At 30.0% G+C, this 25,905-nt stretch overlaps 1 protein-coding gene across 1 annotated transcript in view; it reads left to right on the top strand.

Moving 5' to 3' along the window:
* The window catches only part of Fancd2, a 163,485-nt gene that overhangs the window by 4,450 nt on the left and 133,130 nt on the right, over positions 1 to 25,905 (top strand). Inside the window, exons 2-7 of the mRNA XM_075382103.1 lie at positions 928 to 1,079; positions 4,655 to 4,794; positions 11,104 to 11,230; positions 15,301 to 15,377; positions 20,417 to 20,606; positions 24,369 to 24,529. Coding sequence (XP_075238218.1) covers positions 928 to 1,079; positions 4,655 to 4,794; positions 11,104 to 11,230; positions 15,301 to 15,377; positions 20,417 to 20,606; positions 24,369 to 24,529 — 847 coding nt within the window. The remainder of the gene's footprint in view (positions 1 to 927; positions 1,080 to 4,654; positions 4,795 to 11,103; positions 11,231 to 15,300; positions 15,378 to 20,416; positions 20,607 to 24,368; positions 24,530 to 25,905) is intronic.

The following is a 25,905-nucleotide window of genomic DNA, read 5'->3' as shown; positions in this document are numbered from 1 at the left end:
GCTAGTCGTTGGTACCTTTTATAAAGTTTTGGTCTTGTGTAAAGCTTTTTTTACTTTCACCTTAAAGTGTATTGTTAAGAAACTGTGGTATATATTTTTAATACTGTTCATAGTGAATACAAAAAAATTGAAATGTTATTTTGTCTTATGTGATTTCACTCTGGAAGTATTCTTAGAAAAAAATGAGTTGAAATATGTAAGTGTTAAAATATGCAAAGTAAGTGGATATTAATAGCAAGTAATGTATAATAATAATTTTAATCATAGTAACAGTAATACTTAATACCTATCTGTGTAATTAAGTGGCTGATAGGGAAGGACTGATATCCAGGGGAACTGAGAAAGTGTGATAGAATAGCATCAAACAGCAATGTATGGTATTTATTCTTGAAAACAAGTGTAATACAACAATAGAACATGGTGGCTCCTTTTAGGTTGCATATTCATTGTTAAAACTTATTTACTGATAAATTTCTTCAGGCTCATGATTCTTGCATTAAAATAATTAATAGTAGACATTATTAATAGAATTGCCTTAAATATTTAAAATGTAAGAATAAAACCATAAATAAACGAAGCAACTTATTGCTTCTTGCAGATAAAGCGCTGTAGTGACTAATTTTGGAAGTGTTGCTTACTTTCTGAATATACCATGTGTGTGTAACAACTTGGTGTAATATTTATATCTTTAATGCTTACTTTTTTTTTAATACATTACTGAGTGAATTGAAGTAATTGAGTATTACAGAAAAATGGATAAAATTAATTTTTGAATATTATGTATTTTGAATTTATTTCAATATTTAAATGAAATGTTTTATTGTAAAGTTATAGTAGATAAACAAGTTATCTACTATAACTTCATGTTGGAGATGATGTCATGTTAAGTATGTGCTCTGTGAACTGAGAACTCTTTTTCTTTTTTAGGAATAGATCAAATGTTATTTATTCAGAAAGTTTCTGAATTTCTAGCCCAAAATGAGGGAAATGTTAAAAGAAATGTTGAAATTCTAATGGAAGACCTTAGAAATTATTGTAATAAATTGTATTGTTTGAAGAATGCTCTTTCTCCTACAGTTGTAAGTAAAGTAGTTAAGAGGTAGTACTGTACTTTTTTTAAATAGTTATTTCAATACAGGTGTTTCTCTGTTAAAAAGTAATTTCAGAGGCTCTTATTATGATTGTGGAAAGCAATCTAGGGTCTTGCTGCTGTCTTCAACTTTTCTGAAACAGGAATTCTTTTTCTCTTTTGTTGTGTTTAGAATGTATTCTGTTAGTGCTAAGCATACTAATTGTTTTATAACCATAGTCAATCCATACAGTGTTTATGTTTGTGTTATGTTGATATACAAACAAGGATTTTTAAATAGGCTGTGAAATTTGCAGTTTCACTTTGCTTTATCAAAGATATTGTCGAGCAGTATATTGCTCATCAGCTCTATTAAGCTTTGAAAATTCATAATTTAGTATTATTCTACTGTTGATGTTTTAAAAATAAAAAATGGTTTCACTATTCTTTAAAAAATTAACCCAGACATGTGCTAAATATTGAAAATTAAAAGAATGATCTGTTATTATCCTGCTGTTTGCCCTGTCTCCAAAATATGGTATCAATAATGCAAATGTAAATGCCTAAATATTTGTTCAGTCCTGTTTCAAGATACGTGTTAAACATCTTCTAAAGTATAACAATACAATCTGGTTCTAAACATTACACTGTAAGTGGAAAGTAGGAGAATAGAAAATGTATGCAGTATACTCTTTGATGGTGTAAATGATTTACAGTACCAGATTGAAATCATAAATTCTGAAACTTCATCATCAAAAAGATTTCAAATAATTGGAAGGAAGTCGTTAAAAATTGTAAGTCTTGTAAATTTAATAAAGTCTTATAGGTCTTTTTTCCCCATTTTTGAATTTTAGTGTATATATAATGTAAAAAAATTATATATTTTAAATCGAACTTTCTAAGTTAGTAATGTTGTTTACTTTAGCTTGAGATTTATTCTTATTTGTTTTTTATCCCCTTAACTGTATTGAAACACAAGTTTATCTCCTATGATAAGAGTGGATTTTCATCATCACTAATATCAAGGTTTTCAGAATAGTTTAAATGGAAATCACTAAGAAGACAGTCTTCTTTTAGGATCTCAGCAATTTATTATACATAAACCTGAGCTTAATAAAGAACAGATAGGTGTAAAATGCTTTTGTGCTCTCTATTGACACATTCTAACAAGAAAATGAGAAGTATAGTGAAAGATCAAGAAAGCAACAAATAATAAGTTTTAATTCTCCACTTATTAATTTGTATGTATAAATTAGAAAAACACTTCTAAATTTTAGATAGAAAAAAAAATGATATGACACTTTAACAAGTGTTATATTGTGATTTGCATTTATCTCTAATCATCAGTATCCACTTGTGAATAATAAAAAACACAAAAAAACAGTATTTGTACATCTAACATCATTTAGAATTTACCAAAGTTATCAGAATCAATTTCAAGTAAGAAAAACTGCACTTGTCTGCAGACAAACAAATTATTGGATCATATTTTTGGAGACATGGTGGAAATCAGCATATCAGTGACTTTCAAGGTTGACAACATGGATTTTTTAATTCAAGATCCTTATCAGAAGCTTTTGATAACCATTCTATCTCAGTTTACCTGTTAGATATTTGCATAATTTGGGATAAGCAACTGTTCATTCAAATAGAATTGAGAATGCTTCCTTTATAGAATTCAGTGTATGTATTAAACAAAAATGTCTGTATAAGCTTTAAAGTGCATACATTGAACCCAGACAAGTACTGCATATAGTTTAATGGCCTTGCAGATATCTTTGTATTGTACATGCTTGTTTCTAAAATTCAACTGCCAGTTGGGTTGGGTAAAACTATGAATGCTGTAGAAATATCACATGCCTTCCTCACAACATACTTAAGTTTGGGTCCTTGAATCAAAAATTCTCAATGACAAACCCAAACACTTTTGGACAGAAAGTGGAGCATATCTAATTAAAAGATCCATCTTTGGCACCCATGGTAAAAGAATCATGGTGATGTTTTAGCAACTAAAGACCATATTGTGCTTAAGATTCCACAATCTTAGAATTCTACATGCCTGAATGCTCTGAACGTGATCTTATTTCTTAGTTTCCTTCAGCCAACAGAAGCCCATCATCGCCATAGGCAGTGGTATGACAGAGGGTAACCTCAGCCTTATCAGTGAATAAAATTTGACAATCCAGATAAGGGAGTCTAATACTCTGTTCTATGGACAACCTTTTTGACAGGCTCTGTCTTATACTATGCTGAAGAACTACAACTCTTGCTAAAATAACTTGAGAGAACCTGTATTTTTAAAAATTTTATAAGTTCATTTATAATCTACCACTGCCAAGGTTATGATACTTAGTTAATTGTGAAGAGTCATATTGCCATGTGTTACATATTAACTATTTATAGTGTATTTTTTACTGATTTCCAAAATAAGAGTTGTTCAAACAAAATATTTACACTTGTGTATTCTGCTTTGCAAAGGGAAATTGAGTTTCTCTCTTTCAGTCAAATTACTTTGAAATTGAGGCTGGTAAAAAGGTTTGGTTGAAAGCTTTAGAGCCATAACCATAAGAATAAATTTTTCCAAAACTTTTAGTAGCTACCTGATCAAATGATATAACTCTCTGCGTAAGTAGAAATAAAAAGAACAAATTGTATTTCTGTCTTGAGTCTTTTTAAAAGAAATATATACCAATAATTCTAACCATAAATTCTGCAGTGGTATGACATGTAAAATAACCTTGCATTAGGAATAAATCCATGCAAAGAAAACTGTACTGTATGAAATAACTGTTCAGAAAGAGTTCATATTTAATAGGTCATTTAAACATGTTCATAGTAACTATATTCTTTTCTAGTCTCCTTTCCATCCATTAGCTTTTAGTGGCAGGATGTCAGTGTTATAAAATGGATGGTGTCAAACAAATTGTTGTTGGCATACGTTTCAGTTTTATTTACAAAGTTAATCTACTGTAACGTTCACTTTGATCTTGTTCATGAATTGTAAGCCTCCACTACATGTAGATCAACCTTTCAGAAGTGAATTTTGTTAGTTTCACTTATGATTGATTATGAACATTGCACCAACTTGTTTTTTACTTTCCTTAAATGCACATGTATTTGGATAGTTGCAGTCAGTTTTTTGCTATTATCAGCTTAGTTATAATTTACTGAAATCAATAACAATAATTGCATTAACATTCTTAATTCCAGAGATAATTAAAGTATTGATGGTAAATCACGATTGGTTGTTTTCAATTAATAATGCAACATTTAAGTTAAACATCTTTTAAGATGAAAATAAGCTGCCAATAATTATTTACGTTATTCTTTACTTAAATTCCTTGCTTCTTAATTTCATTACTCCTTAACTTTTTTTACCTGAAAATTTTAGAAATTTTATGTGTAAATTCATAAATACGTTTTATATATAAATACATAAAATATTTTATGTATTTAAAATACATAGCATTACGTTTTAAAAATGCATGATATTGTCTGCTTGAAGTGGTAGCAAAGTATGCTTCAGATTTTCATTTTTATTACTGTATCCTGTGAATGTGTGTGTAATATGAATTTGTGTTTTAGACTGTAGATGGATGTGATGTGACCAGAGGAAGTGTACAGGATAGTTTGATGAGGTTGTTCCTTCATGTTGATCCTCTTTATCAACCAGTAGCCCAATTTCTCATTGATAAAATGGCAGAAATAACTGCTGATGAAGATATGTAAGTTAAATTAGTTTTTGCTATAAATCTGATTTAAAATAATTCTGTTTCCATTAATTATTTATTCATCTTTATTTTTAAACATTAGTTTTTACTTTTCAGGTTTAAAGTCAATTAAATGTTTTGGAAAGGGATTGTTGTAGAAATACAGAAAGCCTGATTTATGTTGGGAAATTTTGCAGAGTTGTGTTGAACTGATTCATTAAGGATAGTTTGCATGATGAACACTACATCAATGTTCTTGTTTGTTGCTTAATATTATAATGTAAATATGAGCTAATTTTTTTCTTTTAACTGTGGCAAAAACAGGCTACAATTGTATTATAAACAATCCTTAATTTTCAGATAAAAATTTTAACTTTTTTTCTTGTAAAACTGGTTTAGAAAATATTTTTCATATTGCTGAGTGTACCATACAAACAGTGCTTCCCTAGTTTTCAGCTTAATGCAATTCACTGGATTTTAATATGGTTAGGTTCTGTTAAAACACCTCCTGTATACAACTTTTCAGTAATTTTGCTACTTCTCCAACCCCTAATAGTTAGTTTACATTGCCAAATGTAGACTAAACTTAATTGATGAGGTTATTCTTAACCTTTCAAACAATCTTTTTCAAAATTTTTCTCAAGCCCAAAGTTTAAACACAAACCAAAATGAGGATAATGTTCAAGTTTAACTATCAACAACATGCTCTTGAAAAACTAAAGAACAAGTTATAAATATTGTAAAACCAATAATTATGGAAGAGCTCTAACCAACACTGCCTTAACAACACATTCTTTCACTGAAATTTATTTGCGTCAGCGTACGTATAATTTTATATAAAAATGAAAATGCAACTGATTAAATACAGTAAAGTGAACATGAGTTTTATTAAGAGAAAAAAGACACAGTATTATACTAATATATTACAAAATTATTACTATCAAATTTTTTAATATTGTAGCACTAATAATTAAGTGCTTACAATTTACCTGAATGGAAATGCAGATTCATTCATTCCTATTGGGAAACAACATGGTTTGAAACTACATTGTTGTCAACAATTTATATGAATTTAAACTTTTTGTGGATAGTTGTAGGATTTATTATTTTTTTACAAATTTTTTGTTCACTTGTATTAGTGTTTTGGAGTGAATATGGCTGCCAGCTTAACTAGTTCTTTCAAAATCTTGCACTAATTATAAACCAGTTATTGCAAGCCTTTTTAAAAACCAGAAGAGAATACATGTGGAAGAACTAGGAGATACAGGATGGTATTTATCTTTTGTGGTTTAGGCAGGGATATCAAAACCAAATCACCTAAAACCACTGATATGACTGCACTGCCTGTGAAATTTATCACGATAATGATCTCTTTTTTAATGATCTCTTTTTTAATGATCCAGTTTGAAACCAGGTTATCACGTAAGTAGAATTTCCAACAATTCAAGTTTTCAAGTTAAGGAGGGACAAAACATATAAGAATTAAATTTCTCAAATGTGTCCAATGTTTACATGTTTACATGTAAGAAACTACATGCCATATAAGTCCATTTCTTTGACTGTGAGAGTAGATTGTTATAAATCTCATAAAATGTCGATCCTGGGAGAGAAAGAAATAGGTGGGTGCTGCATGAAATTTCCAAATTTCATAGGCCTAAACAGTGTTCTACTCATATTTTCATAATGGAATTTTCCCTTCTTTGTCAGTGAGAATGTAGAAGGTAGGATTTTAAATTATAAATTTATAAATTGTCAGCCCTAGGAGAGAAAGAGATGAATGCTTGTTGCATAAAGTTTCCAAACTCCATAAGTACCCTTGCTTTTACAACAGAAATCCATTTCCTTGTGATTCTCAAATACATGGAATGTCTTTTTAATCTTTTTTGGATTAATGCTTAATGTAGTGAACCATAACGGTAAACCTGTCATTGCATTTTCCAGTCTCCTTGCCATCATATATTTCCAAATCTCATCCCCGTATACTGTCACCATCTTACTTGTGGCTTGACAGACTTACATCTTGGTAAAAAATGTTACATTACTAGGCTTACCATATTTTTTTGGGTCCAACCCAGGACATATTTTTGAAATTACGTAAAAGTCTTAACAGTTTACTGAAAAATTAAACTTTATTTATTCAGTTGTATTTTTCACTAGATGACTTTTTTCAGAAATTGTTTGTTTGTTTTAATTACATCATAAAATTCACAACAAGAAAGTTCTGAATTCATTTTAACATTTAGCAGATGTTTAACAGTAGATACTGAAAGTCTACTCCTTTTTGCAGATCAAATGTTCCCTGTAATTGAAAAAAACTCTTTCAACTTGAGCAGATGTTCCAGGCAGAGACATTACAAACTCAACCATTTTATAAATATTGCAACATGAAATTTCAGTCTTTTAAAACGCCTTAAAAATTGCTTCCCACTCCTCTTCAGTAGTATCTGGTACTTTTTCAGAACTTGAACCACAACCTATCCTTTGGTTTGGAATTACCTGGTTTAACAATGTACATTCATTAAATAGGTCATTAATATTTATGGAATCTTTTATAATTTCATTAGCAATCTGTGCAGTCTTTTCTAAATCAGTCCAGACAATTTCAGTTTGTAGATTTAACCACTGAAACATACTAACTTTATCAAAACTGGTTCTCCACAACTTTAAGTATTGGATACTAGAGTCTACGCTTGAGAAGAATTTTTGTTACTGAACATGATTATTTTCCTTTAGAGTGCATAGCAATTCTTTGGCAGAAGATGGTATAAATTTGTGGGTTTTTCTTTCCTGAAGTTGACAAATTAATTCAGAATATGTCTGATGCTTCTGTTGCTGTGATAAAATTAGCTTCCAATTTTAGAACTACATTATTAAAAACTGTAGAGTACCATATAAAAATTTAAAAAAGTTCATTTTCTAGATTTTTAAAAACCAAATAATAATTTTGGGCATTTGTCAGAAGATAAGAAGTATGATTTTTGGCCATCAAAGATGGAAAATTCTTTCTATTGCAGGTAACAAACTAAGGAACCTTGTGTTGCTACAAGAGAATACTTTTTTCTGATCTGTTTCCACAAATTCACAGAACTCTTTAAGTTTCATTACTCTTACTGTATATGAAGTGTGTTCAAAAAGTAATGAGAATTTTGAAATTTCACGGGTTGCATTAATTCAATTCTTGGGATATTTTCATTGTTTTATTGATAAACTTGCCTGAAAAATATGTGTACATTTTTAGCCATATTGGATGTTTAGTCTGTTGTCAGCTGTCAAAAGGATAACATGCGTTTTGGTACGATTGGCAATTTTTTATTTGTAAAAATAATTTATCAGAGAATTTGTATTAAATTTTGCTATAAGAGTGGAATAAAGTGTTTTAAAAATGTTAAATATTGCCTCCGGTGAGTCTGCTATGAGTAAAGTAAGGGTTTATGCGTGGTATAAGCATTTCGAAGAAGGTCATGAAGACGTCTGAAGATGACGTTTCTGGATGCCCCTGGATGCCCCAGCTCACCAACAACTGATGTAAACGTGGAAAAAGTGAAAGAAATCGTTATGAATGATCGCCGAATCACAATCAGAGAAGTCACTTAAAATGTTGGGATAGCAATTAGCTCATGCCATGAAATTTTTTCTGATGTTTTGGGTATGAAACGTGTGACTGCAAAATTTGTTCGAAAACTGTTGAATTTTGAACAAAAACAGCAGCGAATGGAATTTGCTTAGGAATCACTAAATGAAGTCAACAGCAATGCAGAACTACTGAAACATGCCATAGCAGGTGATGAAACATGGGTTTACAGATATGATGTCGAAATTAAAGCTCAATCATCCCAGTCATCCCAGTGGAGGCATTCTGAATCACCAAGACTGAAAAAAGCTCGACAAGTATGGTTGAATGTGAAGGTTATGCTCACCATGTTCTTAGATTTTTATTGTTTAGTGCATCATAAGTTCTTGCCACATGGTCAAACAATCAATAAGTAATATTACTTACAAGTTCAACTTCGTTGATTGTGTGAAGCAATCCGGAAAAAAACCTGGATTTGTGGCAAAAGAATTCATGGCTTTTGCACCACGATAATGCGCCTGCTCACACTTCATTGCTTGTTCATCAATTTTTAGCCAAAAATAACACTTTAATGATACTCCAGCTGCCATATTCACCAGACATGGCCCCTTGTGACTTTTTTCTATTCCCAAAAATAAAGATAACCTTAAAGAACTATCATTTTACAAGCATAGATGAGATTAAAAGTGAATCACTGAAAGAGCTAAACACTATTCCAAAGATCAAGTTCCAGAAGTGTTTTGGGGATTGGAAAAAACACTGAAATAAGTGTATAATATGTAATGGGGACTATTTTGAAGGGATAACATTAATGTAGAGGAATAAATAAAATTCTTTCCAAAAAACAAAAATTCTCGTTAACTTTTTGAACACACTTCGTTTATATGAAAATATTTATAAATTTTTATAACAATAACTTCTATGTCCAGGGGTAGAGAATCACATGCTGTTTGTACTAAATTGTGTACAATGTGGATTGAACAACCAATTGTTAAAATAGATCTATGTAAAATCACTTTGAACTTTTCTGAAACATTTTCAATACCCCTTTCTGTTCCCACAACCAAAATTACTGTTAGTGTTATCAGCAGTATAACAAACCAATTTTTCTTCAAGTTTGTATTTTTTCATACTGCAAAAGATACTGTCAAAATTTGAGCAGTTTCATCTGACTCTTCATCGAAATTTAAAAGTTTAACTTGAATTCCCTCCTCCAGAAGGAAATATCTTACAACAATCGGAACAAGTTTTACTCCATTTCTGTTTGATCTATCCATTATTACTGTTACATAATTAATATTTTCCAAAGAACGCAACACATTATCATATATAATTGGTGAAATAATGCTAACAATAATTGCTTTGGTTTTGGTTCTAGCAAATGAAAATCTTGGGTCATATAACTTTTTAACTAGTTTAGATATGCAATCTGATGTTTTGAAACTGAGTTTCTGTCCAGCAGTGTGGTATGAAAATGCAAATTCTTTAGCAGCACACTCTAGATCACTGTTACCGTTATTCCCATCTTTGTTTTTAAAATATCTTATGTTTGCTGAAGCAGTAGCAAATAGTACTACTACATAACTGCTTTCACATGGTCTTCAATATCACCCTTTTCTTTTTGCGCAACAGAAAATTCTTCAGTACTTAGTGTGCAATAAAAACGTTCATTGTTACTGTCACAACACAATTTCAAAAATTTGTATTCCTGTTGCAGGTTAACATTAAACACATATTTTCTTTTGCCCATTACTAAACGATGAGACAAAAAAACAAATAGAGATAAAATGAGTTACTTCACACATGAAAACATCATAAACACATTGCCCCTGTAGTGTTGCCAAATGACTAAGTAAAATGTTGTGGTGAGACCGGTAACCACACTTCTGTGAAAATCAATGTCAGTGCTTGTTCCAAGGTCGGCTGAGAGATTCATGACCGTAACAGAATGTTTAAAAACATTATTTCTGTATGTTATATCTATATGTATGTCTTATATCTATATGTTGAACATATAGATATAAAATTAAAAAAAAAAATTCCCAAACCCCGAATATTTTTGCAACCCTGGATAGCACTAAAAACCAGGACTGTCCAGGCTAATCCTGGATGTATAGTAAACCTAATCATTGCTCCCCATAATTTTATTCTAACTGCTGTTGAACACAAATTTTGCCCAGTCTGTAAGTATAAATAAGATATAAATTTTTGAGAAAAATAAAATAGCAGGCAGGGGGAAAATTAAGTGATCTTCGGCATTTGTTCGCATGAACCTTTTTTATTTATTTTGATGTTTTAAATCTGTTCTTTAAGTTTGGCCAACACCCTCAGGAAATCTTGTGTACGTGTGTGTGCGCGCACTCATGCACGCATTTGTGTAATTTTTTTTTACACTGTAAGTATGATTTAACAAAGCTTCTACCTGTTTGATTGCTTACAAAATTAAATACAGCTATTCAGTTATTAAAAAAATCTAATTTATATTTTCTTTTAACTATTATCCTAATAAATAAAATTAAGTAAATTTTAAATAATACTGTCTTAGGAGTGTATACTGGCAATAATATGTAACTCAAAACATTAAAACAATTATAAAATTGTTTTTGAAAAGGGGGTCACTTGAAAATAATTTGAGAAACACTCAAGTATTAAAAAATATTTCACTTAGCTGCAATACTAGTTTATTTATGGGTCAGGTTTCTTAGATTTATGTTTTCACGAATTACTTATATATATGTAATTTTGTCATTCAGGAAAGCCGATGCAATAAATTGGGTTAGAATGTTTATGCAATCTCTTAAATTTCTGGATAATACATCATCTAGTAGTAAACTTGGAGAACAGCTATTTGATATCATTCATAGTTCATCTGATTCTCAGGTAACTAATTTTTAATCTATTTTTTACTCTTCATTTACTATATGTTAAAAGTGTAATAAACATCCTTTTTATTTTGTTTTTTTTTCTTAAATTTTTTCTGATTAATTTAATCAGAAAAAGTTTTAGTATTATTAGTTTAGTATTAAAGTTTAGTATTATCAGTTTTAGTATTGTTTTGACGTTCTGCAGAAAATCTGTTTTTAAAAATAAGCAAGTGATGATGTGTAATACTGTAAAATCATCAATGAAAATTGATGAAATGTATGGATTTATTGAATTATATGAAACAGATTTGTAAAACTAGTGTTTGGAAGTGTGGTTAAAAAAATTCTTCTTTTTTGTGTTGTGGAGTTGCTTCACCAGTTGTTTTAAAGATAGTACAATTATTACCCTTATACTGTATATGCAGTGTGTATAACCCTTCTTAAAGAGCTGGGAATTCCCTTACATATATAGTTGATCTATGATATGTTTCTTCATTTAATAGGTTGCTTTTTCAGATTTAATTTGTTTGTAAAATAAACTCATAAAATTAATTCATTTATAATATTTCATGTAAATGTTGTTTTAGTGTATTGCGTTTATGGCTTTTACGTGCTTTTGTCAAATTTGTATTGTACAGTAGCAGAGCAGAATAAGTGATTAGAATGGTGTTGCTGATATTATGTATTATGAATATTTGCTTCACTTACATACATCAGCACTATTCAGTATGTAAAACTTATTTCTCCAATTTTTGTCTTTGTCCAATTAGAATTTTACATGAACGACAATTATGATGTGTGGAGCAAATTTTTCTTCTTTTGTTCGTATTTTAAAAAGTAATTACATTAAGAAATTTTATAAAAATTTATCATTATAAAACTAGCAAGCATCCTAATGTGCTTTAAGGAAAACAGTTATTACGTAATATTGAGTTGGTGGTCTTAATTAATGGTGTACATAAACCACTGGGTAGTGAAGGCAGAGTGGTCATTTTTAATTAAAGGTTTTTCTGGGGATAGTTAAACAATTTATGTTTAGATTTAAGAAGGAACAGGTTTAATTCAAAAATTGTACTCCATAGTCTTTAAGCATGTAACATTTCCGAGTAAATTCATTCCTATTTGTCTCATTAAATTGCTTGGCATAATATATTTTATGAGTCTTCTTAAGAAAGAACTTACTTTTTAAATAAATCCTGAAAATATGTTGTCTAGTTAAGGAACTTAGTTAACTTACTTAGGCTTTACCTGTATAATATAAAGAGCTTTATTAGGTTTGTAAGCAGCCTGCTAAGCATTGTGTGATGGGAAAAATATTTAAAGTTCTTTGATGTGGTATGTTTTTGTTATACTGTGCATTATGTGGTTAGATGTAGATGTACGTGGATTGAGTAGCAGCATCCTATATAATTTGATGGAAAATTGCAACCCCTTGGGTTCCTGAACTGCTGCTCTACATTGTTTACACTAAGAAGTTAAAATGAACATACAAAAACGTGGCTACAAGTTAAGATAATTGCCAAAACTGAAATAAGTCCTTGAAGGAAATGCCTTGTGCTTTAGTTTCTTATGTGATATAAAAATAATAAAAAATAAAATACAACTTTACAATTATTTACCAACATAACTTTAATTTTTTCTTTAGCATAAGGTAATGCTCACTATAATTTTGACATTCATTAAAGTTTCTATTGAATACCTCAAGAACAGAATTATTGTCATTGTTTAGAAGAAATAGGTCTGATTTGACTAGATTTTTGAGTGTGTCGTTTTTATGATACTGCAGAAGTTGTTTCAGAATATGAAATTGTTATTTTCCTGAAGAAAGTAGTCCAGATTAATGAGATTACTACACTGTCATTCTAACTTTTCCATAAAAAATACTTTTTGAAAATTGTTCAGAGACCAATAGAACATTTGGTGGAAGGTGCACTATTAGTTTCTTAAAGAGCATAGGTAGAAGAAGGCCATTCTGGCCCTCAGACTAATTTTAAAAAGTAGCTTTAAGAACAATAAAGCCAACTACATGACAATTATAAATATGGAGAAAGAATTTGTTGTAGAATAAAAATATTTAACTGTGAATAAAAGTTTGAAAATTAAGAAAAATCAAACTGAAATTTAGGGAAGATGAGTATTTAATCTTTACTAGAATCAAGTTGCAGCAATAAAAGACTAAACCAGCTTCTGTTGGATTTATTTTGGAGTAGAGATGTTAATGTATGTATTAACATTTTTTCTTTTGCTTTAGTATTCACTGCATTAATTCAAGTAGAATTATTAAACAAAACATTTGTTCGAAAAAGTACTAAAGGTGAGAAATCTGTTATGAAAAAAATAAGAGAAAATAATGATTAAAAAATGTAAAACAATGGAGTGTAATGAGGAATCACAAACTTAATTAAAATAGTATTTATTAAGTGTTAAGTTAGGGAAATTTCTACAGTACCTCACAAGTTATAGAATTTTTCTGTTTAGGGAGTAAAATTATAAAGTATGAATGAGGTAAGGTAGATATAAAAACTGACTGGCAGATATGAGAAGAGGTATCATATAGAATAGAAGTTTGTTCTTATCAAATATTAAAAAAGATATAGAAATAATTGCTAGTACTTGTGTAGAGTTGTAACAAATCATGGTCAATAGGAAAGGCTGGGATGAAAAAGGATTGAAATGTTTAAAATGTGGTGTTATAGGAGGATATTGAAAATTAAGTGGGGTAAACTATTACTTACTTATTAGAGAATTAAATTCTCTACAAGTTTTTTTTACTAATTATTATGCATCTATTAGTCATTTAACAAAGGTATTTTATTACAAACCTTAAAAAGTTTTTCAACATTAAATTTTGTGTTTTATGTTGGATATCTTAAAAACTACGTGAGTTACAGTTCTGGCATATGTTTTATCCTATTTCCCAGTTCAAATTACATAAGAAACTATCAACGTTACTCCTTAATTTGCATCCCAAAAATGACAGTAGGGCTTCTTATTATTAGAAGAGCTGAAATCCAGATGAAATCTTTTGCTAGCTGTAACTCAAAAACAAAGTGTTACCAGACATATGTTTTTACAAACTTTTTTCATTATTTTTACAAGTAGAAGTCCTGAAAGTTTCTCCATTTCTTTGTGGGACATCTGTATTCTCCATTGACTTCTCCAGTATCCGTAACCTTTTGAATAAGTGCCATTTTATTAAGAAGAGGTTGCTATTGTAATGTATTATAAAGGCAGATAAATGTGATTTATTTTCTTTTGACAACTCCCCTCTACTTTTGCGTTGTTTCCAGTATAGAAAGCATATATCGAAAGCCTAGCAAAAGCTAAGATTTAAGTTTCTTTAGTTGGGCCATACAACGACTAATCACTTTGACAATGGGTAAATATTAAAAGGCCTGTTGATCTTTTCAGGAAAATATGTATCTGGTCTCTTCAAAGACTGTTGAAAGTATCTGCAGGGTATGGCTGTTTGCTTAACTGCTTCACAAAGTAGTGCAGACTCCTTACTATTAATGCCACACATGGTTCCAGGATTAAAGACTATTTATTTTCTAGTTAACAAGTTGGGCTTTAAAATAAATAGTCAAATTCAAAGGTTTCGAGAGACCAATGCAGAGTGAGGTGCTGTGGGCAATATTCTTATTATTGAGAAATAGCACCTGTGCATGCACATTGTGATCTTTCCTGGTCCAGTTGAATTGTTTGTTAGTAGATTTGTTATTATTAATTCAGAATACATTTTTCTGGGGAAGTTCTAAATTATTAATGATTACTTATAATTCCTTTAATATTTAACTATATACATATACATATAATATCCATATATTTTTTTTGAGGTTTGACCTGATTTGAGGATTGCTGGAAAATGATTGTGTTTAAATGCCAGCACCGTAACTATTCTATAATAATAATCATAATAATGATGATGTTGATTGTGCTGACAGCAGTGGTGTCACTGTCGATATTGTTAATGATGTTTATTTATCTAAAATGGATTGTTATAAATAGCCCTTGTTTACTTTTTAATTCCATTTTTGTTAATATTGTAAAGTCTATTGTACTCTGTTGTCAATTTCTGTGTTGCAGGTGCAGGTAGAGATAATTTATAATCTTCCATCCATAATATCTGAAGTAGAGCATGCAGAATGTGCTACAGAATTAAGGTTCACATTGTTAGATTTATTATTGTATTTTAATTTATAATTACAATTTTATGTATTTTTTGATTGTTAATTGTGTGATACTATGGTTTACCCTGAGTTTGGTTAGGCAGAAAGCCAGGTGATAAAATTGCATATAATTATATTCTCCTTGTAAATTAATATGCTTATCTGTGTGAACATATAACTTCATTAAATCTTTTATCACTATATAAAATTGATAAATTCATTTTTACAGTAACTTGCTTTGTGTATGAAGTTTGTTAATGATAGTTCTAAATTTGAACTAATGGGACATTATTTGGAGTAATGTGGAATTTATCAATTCAGAACCGTGGATGTAGTGGATGAGTATTAAAAAAAAAAACTATAAAAAGTAAGTGAACAAAAAAAAAATCATATTCATAGTTCACTATATTGTTTACTAAAGTGTAAGATACAGGAAGTATATGGAAAAGTAGCTGCTGCTATAGGAGCACACATAAGTATATAAAGATTCAGCAAGGTGACATTACTTTAAAGAAAATTAAATAATTTTAATATTATTACACAAGAATGTTTTACCATAAATGATTCATTTGGTTGTTACTGTTTGTAAAGATTTCTATCTTTATTGTTTTTATAAAAACTGATAAAAGTACCTTTAGTGGAAAGTACTTATTATTTGGACTTTATTTTACAAACTATTAAGTATACTTTTGTATACTTAAAATATAAATACTATAAATCAATAATATTGATTTATATTTTGGGTTATATTGGTTATTTAGGGTGGAGTAAATAGCTGATGGTTTAACAAATAACATTATGAGATTTATGTTTAGAGAAACATACAATTTGTTACTACAGATATTTACAGAATTTCATGGAGTTGAGGTTGATATAGTTCCATCTTTAAAAACAGTGTCCTTTAAGTATCCACCTTCGTTTTCCAAACTCTACAGTAATCTATCTTGAAGAGAATGCATATCTCTTTATAAGAAGAGGTCCTGCAGGATATAACTATGGGCTATGGAATGCACTTCTTCCAATTACAGGTGTTGGGTGGCTGTGTCTCATAGACCTTGGCTTTCAGATATTTTGAAAGAAAAATTCTGGTGCTGAAAGATTTGGTGATCAGGTGGAACAGTTGAAAACACTTCTATGAAATATGGTATCTAGGTTACATTCTTTTTGATGTGAATAAGGCCTGTCCACCTTCACCACACCTTGAATTGAGCTATTTTAATAACAGTATTTAAGTGCTGCAATAGTGTGATAGATTTAGAAAACTTTGATGTTTGAGGTTCATTGTTCAGTAAGGTACTAAAAATGAACTGGCCGTTTATTACAATCTTAACTGCATTTGCAGCTACAGTATATTAGTAGATGGTTGTTGATTTGTATTGAAATCTATTAGAAAAAAAGGGATCAAACTGTGTCAATGAGGCTGGTCCAGCAGTATACTTACCACAAATCACTTGTTTCATAGCAGATTTTCAAAGTCGAAGGTTCTGAGGTATAAATCCTAGTGAAAGTTAGTTACTTTCACACGAATTTTAATGTTAGACTGTGGATATCGGTGTATTTTGGTGGTTGGGGTTCAGTTTAACCATACATTTCAGGAATGATTGGTCTGAGTCTACAAGACTACACCTCATTTACAAGTCATACATATTATCATCATCTCATTGGGCCTGGGTGGGGAAGGGGTTGTTTTTTGTTCACTAGTTTAACAGATTGCAACATTCACATTAGGAGGAAAAAAATTTGAGTGAAGTGTGTCACTCAACATTCAGATAATTTGTCGTAATACAATTTTTCTTTACTGGGTGATTCAAAAAGGACTTCACAAATTTAACTGCACATAAAAATTTATTGAGATAACTTATAGATTCAGTTGAGGTCTCATTTCATAGAAAAACACATCAAGTTTGTCATCCAATGTTCACTTTGGTTCAATGCGGCTTCCATTTGTAATGTGATGTATATCCCACAAAGTTAATTTCATTCCAGACTGTAACCAGCAAGTCGGGTATTACCTCTGCAGCTGCAGTGTTAATTTGAAGTCTTAGTTCAGCAAGATCAGCAGGTAAAGGTGGTATAAACCTGATCTTTAATGAAACCCCACAAGAAAAAATTTAGCAGGGTCAAATCTGGGGAGTGAGGTGGCCATGCAATTGGATGTTCATGATCAATCAATCCACTGACCTGAGAATACAGTATCAATAAAATTTTGGACTTTAGGCAGTAGTGAGGTGGTGCTAAATCTTGCTTATAGTAATGGCATCCATCTTGGTTATCATTGTCTAACTGAGGAATTAGAAAATTTTGAAGCATGTAATAAATGGCATCATTTAATGCAAATGCGACCATTTACTTCTTGGAAGAAGAATGGACCATAGTCTTTGTTTGCTTTGGGTGTAAAAAAAAATTGTCATTAGGGCTTTCATGATTGTGCTGTAAAGTTTCATAAGGGTTTTCGCTATCCCATATTCGGCAGTTACGGTTATTAATCTTGCCACTCTCTCATCTCTAAAAATTACATTGTCTAAAACTGTATTGTTGTCTACAATTCTATCCATTATTTCCACACTAAACTGTAGCTGAGGAACTTTTTCATCATCTGTAATGTGTTGAACCAGATATAGTTTGTATGGCTTTAAGTACAATTGTTTAAGTAATATATGCCAAACAGTCGTTTGTGAAATGGCAGTCTCACGTGACGCACATAGAGTTAATTTCTTCGGATTACATGCAAAGCTTTCTCTGAGTTGTTCCACAACAGATTCAGGGATGCATGGGCATTCTGTTGATTTTGTATGTTTAACAGATCGATCTGTGTCAATGAAGGTTTGGTTCCAAGAGTAAATTGTTTACCTACTATGAGGCTTCTTACTATATTCTACTTAAATTATTCTACTTAGATTTGCAGTTGCTAACTGCAAATCGTGAAACTAAAACACATAGTGAGCACATTCTGCACCTGTAAATGTATCCATTTTTAGTAACACTGATTTACTATCAATCTGGCAATGATGGTCGAATTCAATACTAATGAACTACGTGAGTCAAAACTTGATTTGTTTTGCTATGAAATGAAACAAACTAAATGATTTGTTTTGTTTTGTGAAGTTATCTAAATAAATTTTTATATGCTTTTAAAATTGTGAAGTCCTTTTTGAATCACTGGGTATAATGTTTGTCGTTATACATTCGATAAAGGATAAGGTGGTATTACGGCTGCTTGTGAAGAGGAGTTTTTATGTGTTTAAAATGTGTGTTGTGTTTTGTGTATATAGTGAGTTATGAAGTCTCAAGGGTGGACCCATTTTTTCAAAGGATAAAATGTGCTCAAGATATTTAAACATATAATGAATTAAATGTTAGTGCAGATATTTACGAAGGTGGTAAGAAAATAAGGATTGATGAGTTATAATATAATAACAATCAGTGATTGGCATCACTGATCGGTGATGCCAATCACTGATTGGTTCACTTTTTAGTGTCTGTTGGACAAGTAACCGCCAGATTGTTCATTGTTGTTTGCCCTTTGCGAGACAAAATGAGTGTGGTAATAACAAATCCCACCAGTTGTGAAGTTCTGTCATAGATTAGATTTCTGAACTAGAGGACATAATGCTGCTGAAATTCACCTTCAGTTGTGTGTAACATATGAGCCTACTGCAATGAGTAAAGGGAAAAATGAGGCAATGATGTTGTGAGTTTAAGGAAGGTCATTCAAATATTTACAACAACAAAGTCACAGGTCTAGTGTCTGGATTGATCTCATTAAACGTGTCTTTGCATAACTTAGAGAAAATTGTCGCTTTACAATTAGCAATCTTTTTCTAGAATTTCCGTAAGTTTCAAAGCAATATTGTTGGGATTGTGATTGACACTCTAGGCTATTGTAAACTGTGTGCGCGATGGATTTCAAAAATGTTGACAAGAGGTGCTCACAAAGATCACAGAATGTTGTTTGCATATGCTTTTCTCGACCATTTTAACAATGAAGGAGACAAATTTTTTTATCATATCGTCATGGGTGATGAAGTGTAGATTTTGTATGTCAATGCTACGATGAAACAATAATCTATGCAGTGGTGTCATTCCGATTCACCTAAACTGAAAAAATTCAAACAAGCCCAGTCTTGATGGAAAATCATGGCATATGTATTGTGGGACCAGAAAGGTGGGCATTTGATTGATTTCATGGAATCTGAAATATCCATCACGTGACAGTACAGTTGAGAAAGACTTTCTAAACTGCATCGTACCATTCAAAACCGATAATGAGGATTGGTGAGATCAGGAATTGTTCTTCATGATAACACATATCCACACACAGCTGGAAACACAACAGAAATGATAAAAAATTTTAATTGGATTTTTGATCGCCCCCTTACAGTACTGATCTTGCACCCAATGACTAACATCTCTTCCTACACTCACAACTTGGCTTTTGTCTCAATGATTTAAACAAAGTGAAAAGTTGAAAATCTGTGCTAAGTGCTACAATCCCAGGCAGCAGAATTTATTCAGTGGGTTTGAAGAAGCTTGTTTCATCATATCAAAAATGAAATGGTGATTATGTACAAAAGTAATTTTAATATGTATTTGAAACCATTAATAATTTTTTTTAAACTGTTCTCATTTTGCTATATATCAGCCCTTACTTTTGAACTGCACCATGTAATACTGATTCATTAGTTTAAAGTGGTTGACAGGTTGAATTATCTTTAGGCTTTAAAGTTTTACTGAAAAATTCAGTAAGTATTGAAAAAATAAAAATAATAAATTTTTTTAATAGTTTATGTAAGATACAGTTTTTTTTAAGGTTAATTAAATAAGTTGTGCACCAAAATTTTTATTAAAATATGTGTTTCATTATATTTAAAGTTTACCTAAATGTGTTATTAGAGGAAATGTTAACACTCATTTTTGTAAACTTAATAAAGTATATTCTTTAAAATACTTAATTTTTATTTATAAAGTACAATACTAATACTTTTTATTATACAAATAGTTTGTATTATTGATTTCTTCCTTATCTGTTTTAGTAAGTTGGTGAGAAATGAAAGACTATTGGGGGTAACCCTTGAATCATTGAGCCAACTATCAGTGGACTCTGTTGTCCAATTAGAAGTACAAGAGACATTAATATCTTCTCTTCGCCGAATTTCACCAGATGTTTTGTCTGGAGTTATAAAATTTTTACTTACAACATGCAATCCTGAGCATGTTGATGATGTAAGTCATAGTAGCATGTAATCTAATATGATATTTCAAAACTTTTCTTTCCATTTTATCTTATCAATACCTATATAAACAAGAAAACTTTTCCCAGCAAAAAGGTACATCCTAAAGTTTTTAGCTTTCGGGTGTAATACTAAAACCTAAAACAAAACTTAATAGTAATCCAAGACAAAAAAATAACATCCCATTGTTCATGCAATATACATTATTCACACATTCTTGTTTAGATATTATTATTATTTTTTTTACCAAGGATTGAAAAACAGAAAATATTAACATATTCTAGTAAATTAATGGTATTTAATGGTATTTGTCTGCTAAGACATTAAATACAATCGCTTACAAACTGATGGTAATAAAGCTCCTAAATAAAATATGTTAGGATACCCTTAGCACCTACAAAATGAAAGTACGTGAAATAAGAACAAACAAAATAGCTAAAGCCACACTTAACCACATTAAAAAGTGTTTAGTTAATGTTAAAATGGAGAGTTGTGTACTACTGGGATTTGTCTGGTTAATAACCTGATTCACTTATGGGGGAAATTTTAGTTTGCTTGTTTTTTCTTCATTCCACATCAGTTTGTCCAAAAACAGGCTTTTGACACCTACCAACCTCAAATTTTTATGATATGGTGTGCTTTATTTTTTCTTATAGACTTGTAACCACAATAAATCTTTTCCAGTCCAACTGTCATATTTATTTTACAGATGCTTAAAAGATAAGTAGTAAAAATTATTTTTTAAGGCTTCAGACTGAATGTGTGTCTTCCTTAGAAAAAATCTGTTTCTTATATTAATTAAGTAGTTCCACTGAAAAATTCCATTAGCAATTAAATAATAGGATTTCAGAAAAAACCTGAATGCTATAAGGAATGTCATGTTCAGGAAAAAGTTTATTTTAATTTATCTTCCAGTTTTTATAGCAGAAAAGAAGGGTTTGTGCTGACTGAGTTATTCTTGTGTAGGAACGGGTAATCAAATATGTATTGTAATATGTATTTTTAATACATAAATATAAAATATTACTGGTAAAATGTCACGGTAAAAGTTCTATTTTGAAATATTGAGTTTTTGGTTTTTATAGTAGTTTTGTGTACCTAGTCTTATATATATTTTTTATCTATTACCTTTTAAAAGAGTGGAATGTATATATCATAATGTATACATTACATTTTATTCTTAACTATTAATTTAATAACTTGATTGTACTACTTTTTATTTTAAATTATTTTATAGAGAAACGTGTTTATATTTATTATATCTTGAAGTTTACAAAGCATAAACACACTTTGTTGTCTGAAGTAATGTTGACAATGCTAATAATAGTAGAGGGGATAATATGCCTTGACAAGGAGTGATTAGCAAAGAAGCCAGTCACAATTCTTCCCCATTTTCTATGTCTACTGAGCTTTCTAAACTTTGATGGGTATTACTTTGTGTAATTACAAAATATATACAGGTGATTCAAGATTGCTTTGATTTTAAATGTAAATACTTCAGGAGCTGATTTAAAGCATTAATGTAGAGAAAGTGTTTCTGTAAATTCCAGATATATATCTACTTAATCTTTGCCACCATAATATGACCCGCAGGCCATTTTTAAGATTACTGAGAAAGAAAAAAACTGTAGAAGATATAACTCATTTACATCTAGATACTTAATAAATGGAAGATTTGGTATTAGTAAAAAATAAACAACATTCATTTTTACAGATTTATTTATTAATGTTATTATATATGGATAAATAATTATTTACAATTGCTAAGCTTTCCAGTTAATCACTTCTTCACTTTCATATCCATTTTCAGATCCAGAATCAGTCTTTGTTTTAGTTTTCCCAGAGATCATCATCTGTCTCGTCAATATTATTTGGAGAGAGATGGTTTATTAATTCATATAGTGTGTGTTGATGAATGATGATTGTTTGGTATCCAAGAGAATAGAATTTTTTAAATCTGTCTTCAAAAGACAGACTATTAATATATACATCTAAAGGTTGAAGAAGAGAAGTTAATCCTCTTGGAATAATTACTAATTCAGAATTATTTTTTGATGTATTTTTCACATTTTCAGTTAAATTTTCATGAAAGCTACAAGGGATGAACATAGATTTTTATCGTTTGCAAGCTTTTGGGTCTGCAAAACCACACCAATTTCACCCATTCATCCATTAAATGAGTTCCACCCATCCATTTTCATTACATCGAACAGTTTTATCCCCTTTGTGAAATTTTCTTGGGACAAAGTCTTTTGCTTGAAAATAGCAGAAGGTGGAGGTTTTGTTCCATCTGCTAAAATGGCAATCATAACTGTACATCTTTGTTTTCCATAATCGCTAGTTTGAATAGGAACATTTTTTTCACCAATGAGACTTATAGTTGAGTTCTGCAGCTTTTCAAAGTAAACTGATGTTTGGTCAGAGTTATCTGTTTGTGGTAGTTTGAAATTGAATTTTTTGTGGGTGCTAATAACTTAGCAGAAACTATAAGTGTTTCTTCATATGCATGTAGCCATCTTTGACAAACAGTGGTCTGTCTTTTATAGTCAAATCAGATGTACATATAAATTTAGGAAACCAACCCCTGCTAGCTGTAAACTTCTCAACATTATTGGCTACAGCTATTAGTTTAGCTTTTATAATGCACATTTCTGTCGACACTTTTCCATTTTTTATTTAACATAGTTTTTGCTCTAATACAGGAATTTTCCAGATTTTGGTCCACGCAATGATCGTCTTTTGCAAGAAGCACCAAGCAATAAATCTGTTTTCTTTTGCCTGAAATCACCTGAGTACTGAAAGATAAGTGAAAGGGTGAAGGAAATTTTCTTGAAATGAAAAAACCAAAAAATGGAATGAACCGTATTTCCAGAAACTTGTTTCATTCTTTGTTTTTGATTACAGAATAAAGAACTAATAATAGAGACTTAACAGTATTAACCCTTGTACTCTTCCTCTCTTATAAAGAAATTCATCTTTGTTTACGTGTTGTACCCATTTTTGTGTAACCTTTCATAGTCACAGTCACATATGACACTGGCTTGTAAAGTAATAATCAAATTTAATACATCGTTTATGCATCAGTAATCATTCATTATAATGATTTGAATAAGACTGTACCCAAAATTTTAATCAGAAAATCATGAAAAATGCTGTGAGGTTTATGTGAATAAATATGGATATGCCTGAAAACTATTTTATCTTTATTACTTCTCCATGAGTAAAATGAAGCCATTTTGAAATTCTTTGGACCCAAATTAAACGGGGGAATAAGTCCATGTTTTGTGCTTATGTTCTAAATCATGGAAGAAATCAAGCAAACAGAAAAATGTCAGAAAATATTTCTGACAGAAGTTATTAATTTTTTGGTTAATACAATCAATATTTTTAATATCGTAAGAAGGAAAGGTTATGTCAACTTTTAATAAGTACTCCAAAATATATCTGTACTGATAATCATACAAAATTAAAAAAAAAAACTTTTTCATTTAAAAAAGGGATGAAGCCCTTAATGAGAATTTTTAGTTAAGTATCTTTTTTCAATCCCAGCCAAGATAAAATCATCCTGTTATTTTCATTAAAATTTGTTTAACTGCTTTTAACTTAACTGACAGGAAGGTGACATAAATGTTAAAAAATCGTTGAAATTACGTGTGTATTCTAGAAACTTACAACATGATATTTTAAAAAGCTTTCAAGATATAGCAAATAGATTTTTTATGATTAGATGTTATTATGATTTTTCTGCTTTCAGGTACTTAATGGTTTAAGAACTGAAATCTGTTTAAAAAATGCTGATGAAAGCATACAAGTAATAGTTTTCAAAGGTATTCAGGATTGTATGTATGCTCTTAAGTTTCTTTCCAGTGCTTGGTTAAAAAACATTAGTGGAGTTAAGTCTTTGGAAAACCACAGGTAATTATTAGTATTATTATTATCAGATTATACTACCTTATATTATTCATACTTATTATTTTTATTATTGTGCATTATATACATATCTCCTTACTTTTTTGAATTAGCTGTTTTACTGGTGTGCTGCGCTTCATTCTTTTCTCTTCTGTGACAATTTAAGCTTCAGTGCACCTCTGACATTTTAAATCTTAAATCTATTTTATGTAAACCTGCCTTTGTTTTCCTTTACAGTCTTTTACAAATAAAATTTTCTACTAAAACAAAATTGACTTATACTGGATCCCTTGTAACATACCAGTCTTGTTCTTTTATGTGATTCTGTATATTGAATTCTTTAAAGGTTTTGTTTGATATGCTGTCTATCTTCCTAAATTATAAGATTTCATGTTAATTTCAAAAGCTTTTATTATTATTATTATGTGTGTGCATTATTATTATTTTGCTTCTTTTATTATTACTATCTCGTCCGTTTTGCTCTCAAAAATTTCTGTTTGCCATAAGTAATTTAAATATATATTTTTTAATTTGTAGATGTATGATTGATTTCAGCACAGTTTTTTTTTGCATTAAAATTCATCAGTTTTGTGCAAATCTGACATCTTCCTTACTTCTTCTAATCTATATTTACTATCTTAAATAGAAAGTTTTTATGTTAAGCATCATCATCATATGGTTATATGCCCTAAAACAAATCCCTTGCACCACATTTCCCACCATTCTCCTCTATTCCTGGCTAATTTTTAAAATTTTTATTCTTTTCTGGCCTTCTTTTTGCATTTTTAGTATTGTTTTAATCCTCCTATGATAAATCACAGTCTGTTTTGATTAGTCATAGTTAAGCTTCAATTCTTTTTAAGTCTTCTCATTATTTATTCATTTTTCAGTTTATTCATTTAATCTTCTTTGATCTCCATGCCCGCATTTAAGATGTTTCCAGTCTGTCTATTTCTCTCTTTATTAGTGTCTATATTTCACATCCTTAGAGAAATATTCTCTAAACATAACACTAAACAAGATGCTTATTGTCAAAACTTATTGTCCTCATACTTTTAAATTTCTGTTAATTTTTATATAGCGTTTAGTCATTGTCCCTCCCTATATTTGACGTCCTTATGTAGCCTTATTTAATCTTCGTGTTTATTTTTTATTAATGGTTATACTTATTCTTTAATTTTATTCATCTATTTCTTGTTTTCAATAAATTGAGGTTCTTAAAAAGGACATCTGCTTGATTGTTGATCTATTGATTTATGATCGTTTTATTTTTACTTTTTAATTTAAAGCTACCTTACCTTTTAATTTAAACTTTAAATTTTAATTTAAAGTTTTAGTAAGTCTTTAAATTAAAAAGTAACATTAAAATAATTATAAATGAA

This window comes from Lycorma delicatula, chromosome 1 (assembly GCF_047948215.1).
Source record: "Lycorma delicatula isolate Av1 chromosome 1, ASM4794821v1, whole genome shotgun sequence".
Taxonomy (NCBI): domain Eukaryota; kingdom Metazoa; phylum Arthropoda; class Insecta; order Hemiptera; family Fulgoridae; genus Lycorma; species Lycorma delicatula.
Note: the sequence above shows the minus strand (reverse complement) of the source record. Positions and strands in the feature narration are given on the sequence as shown.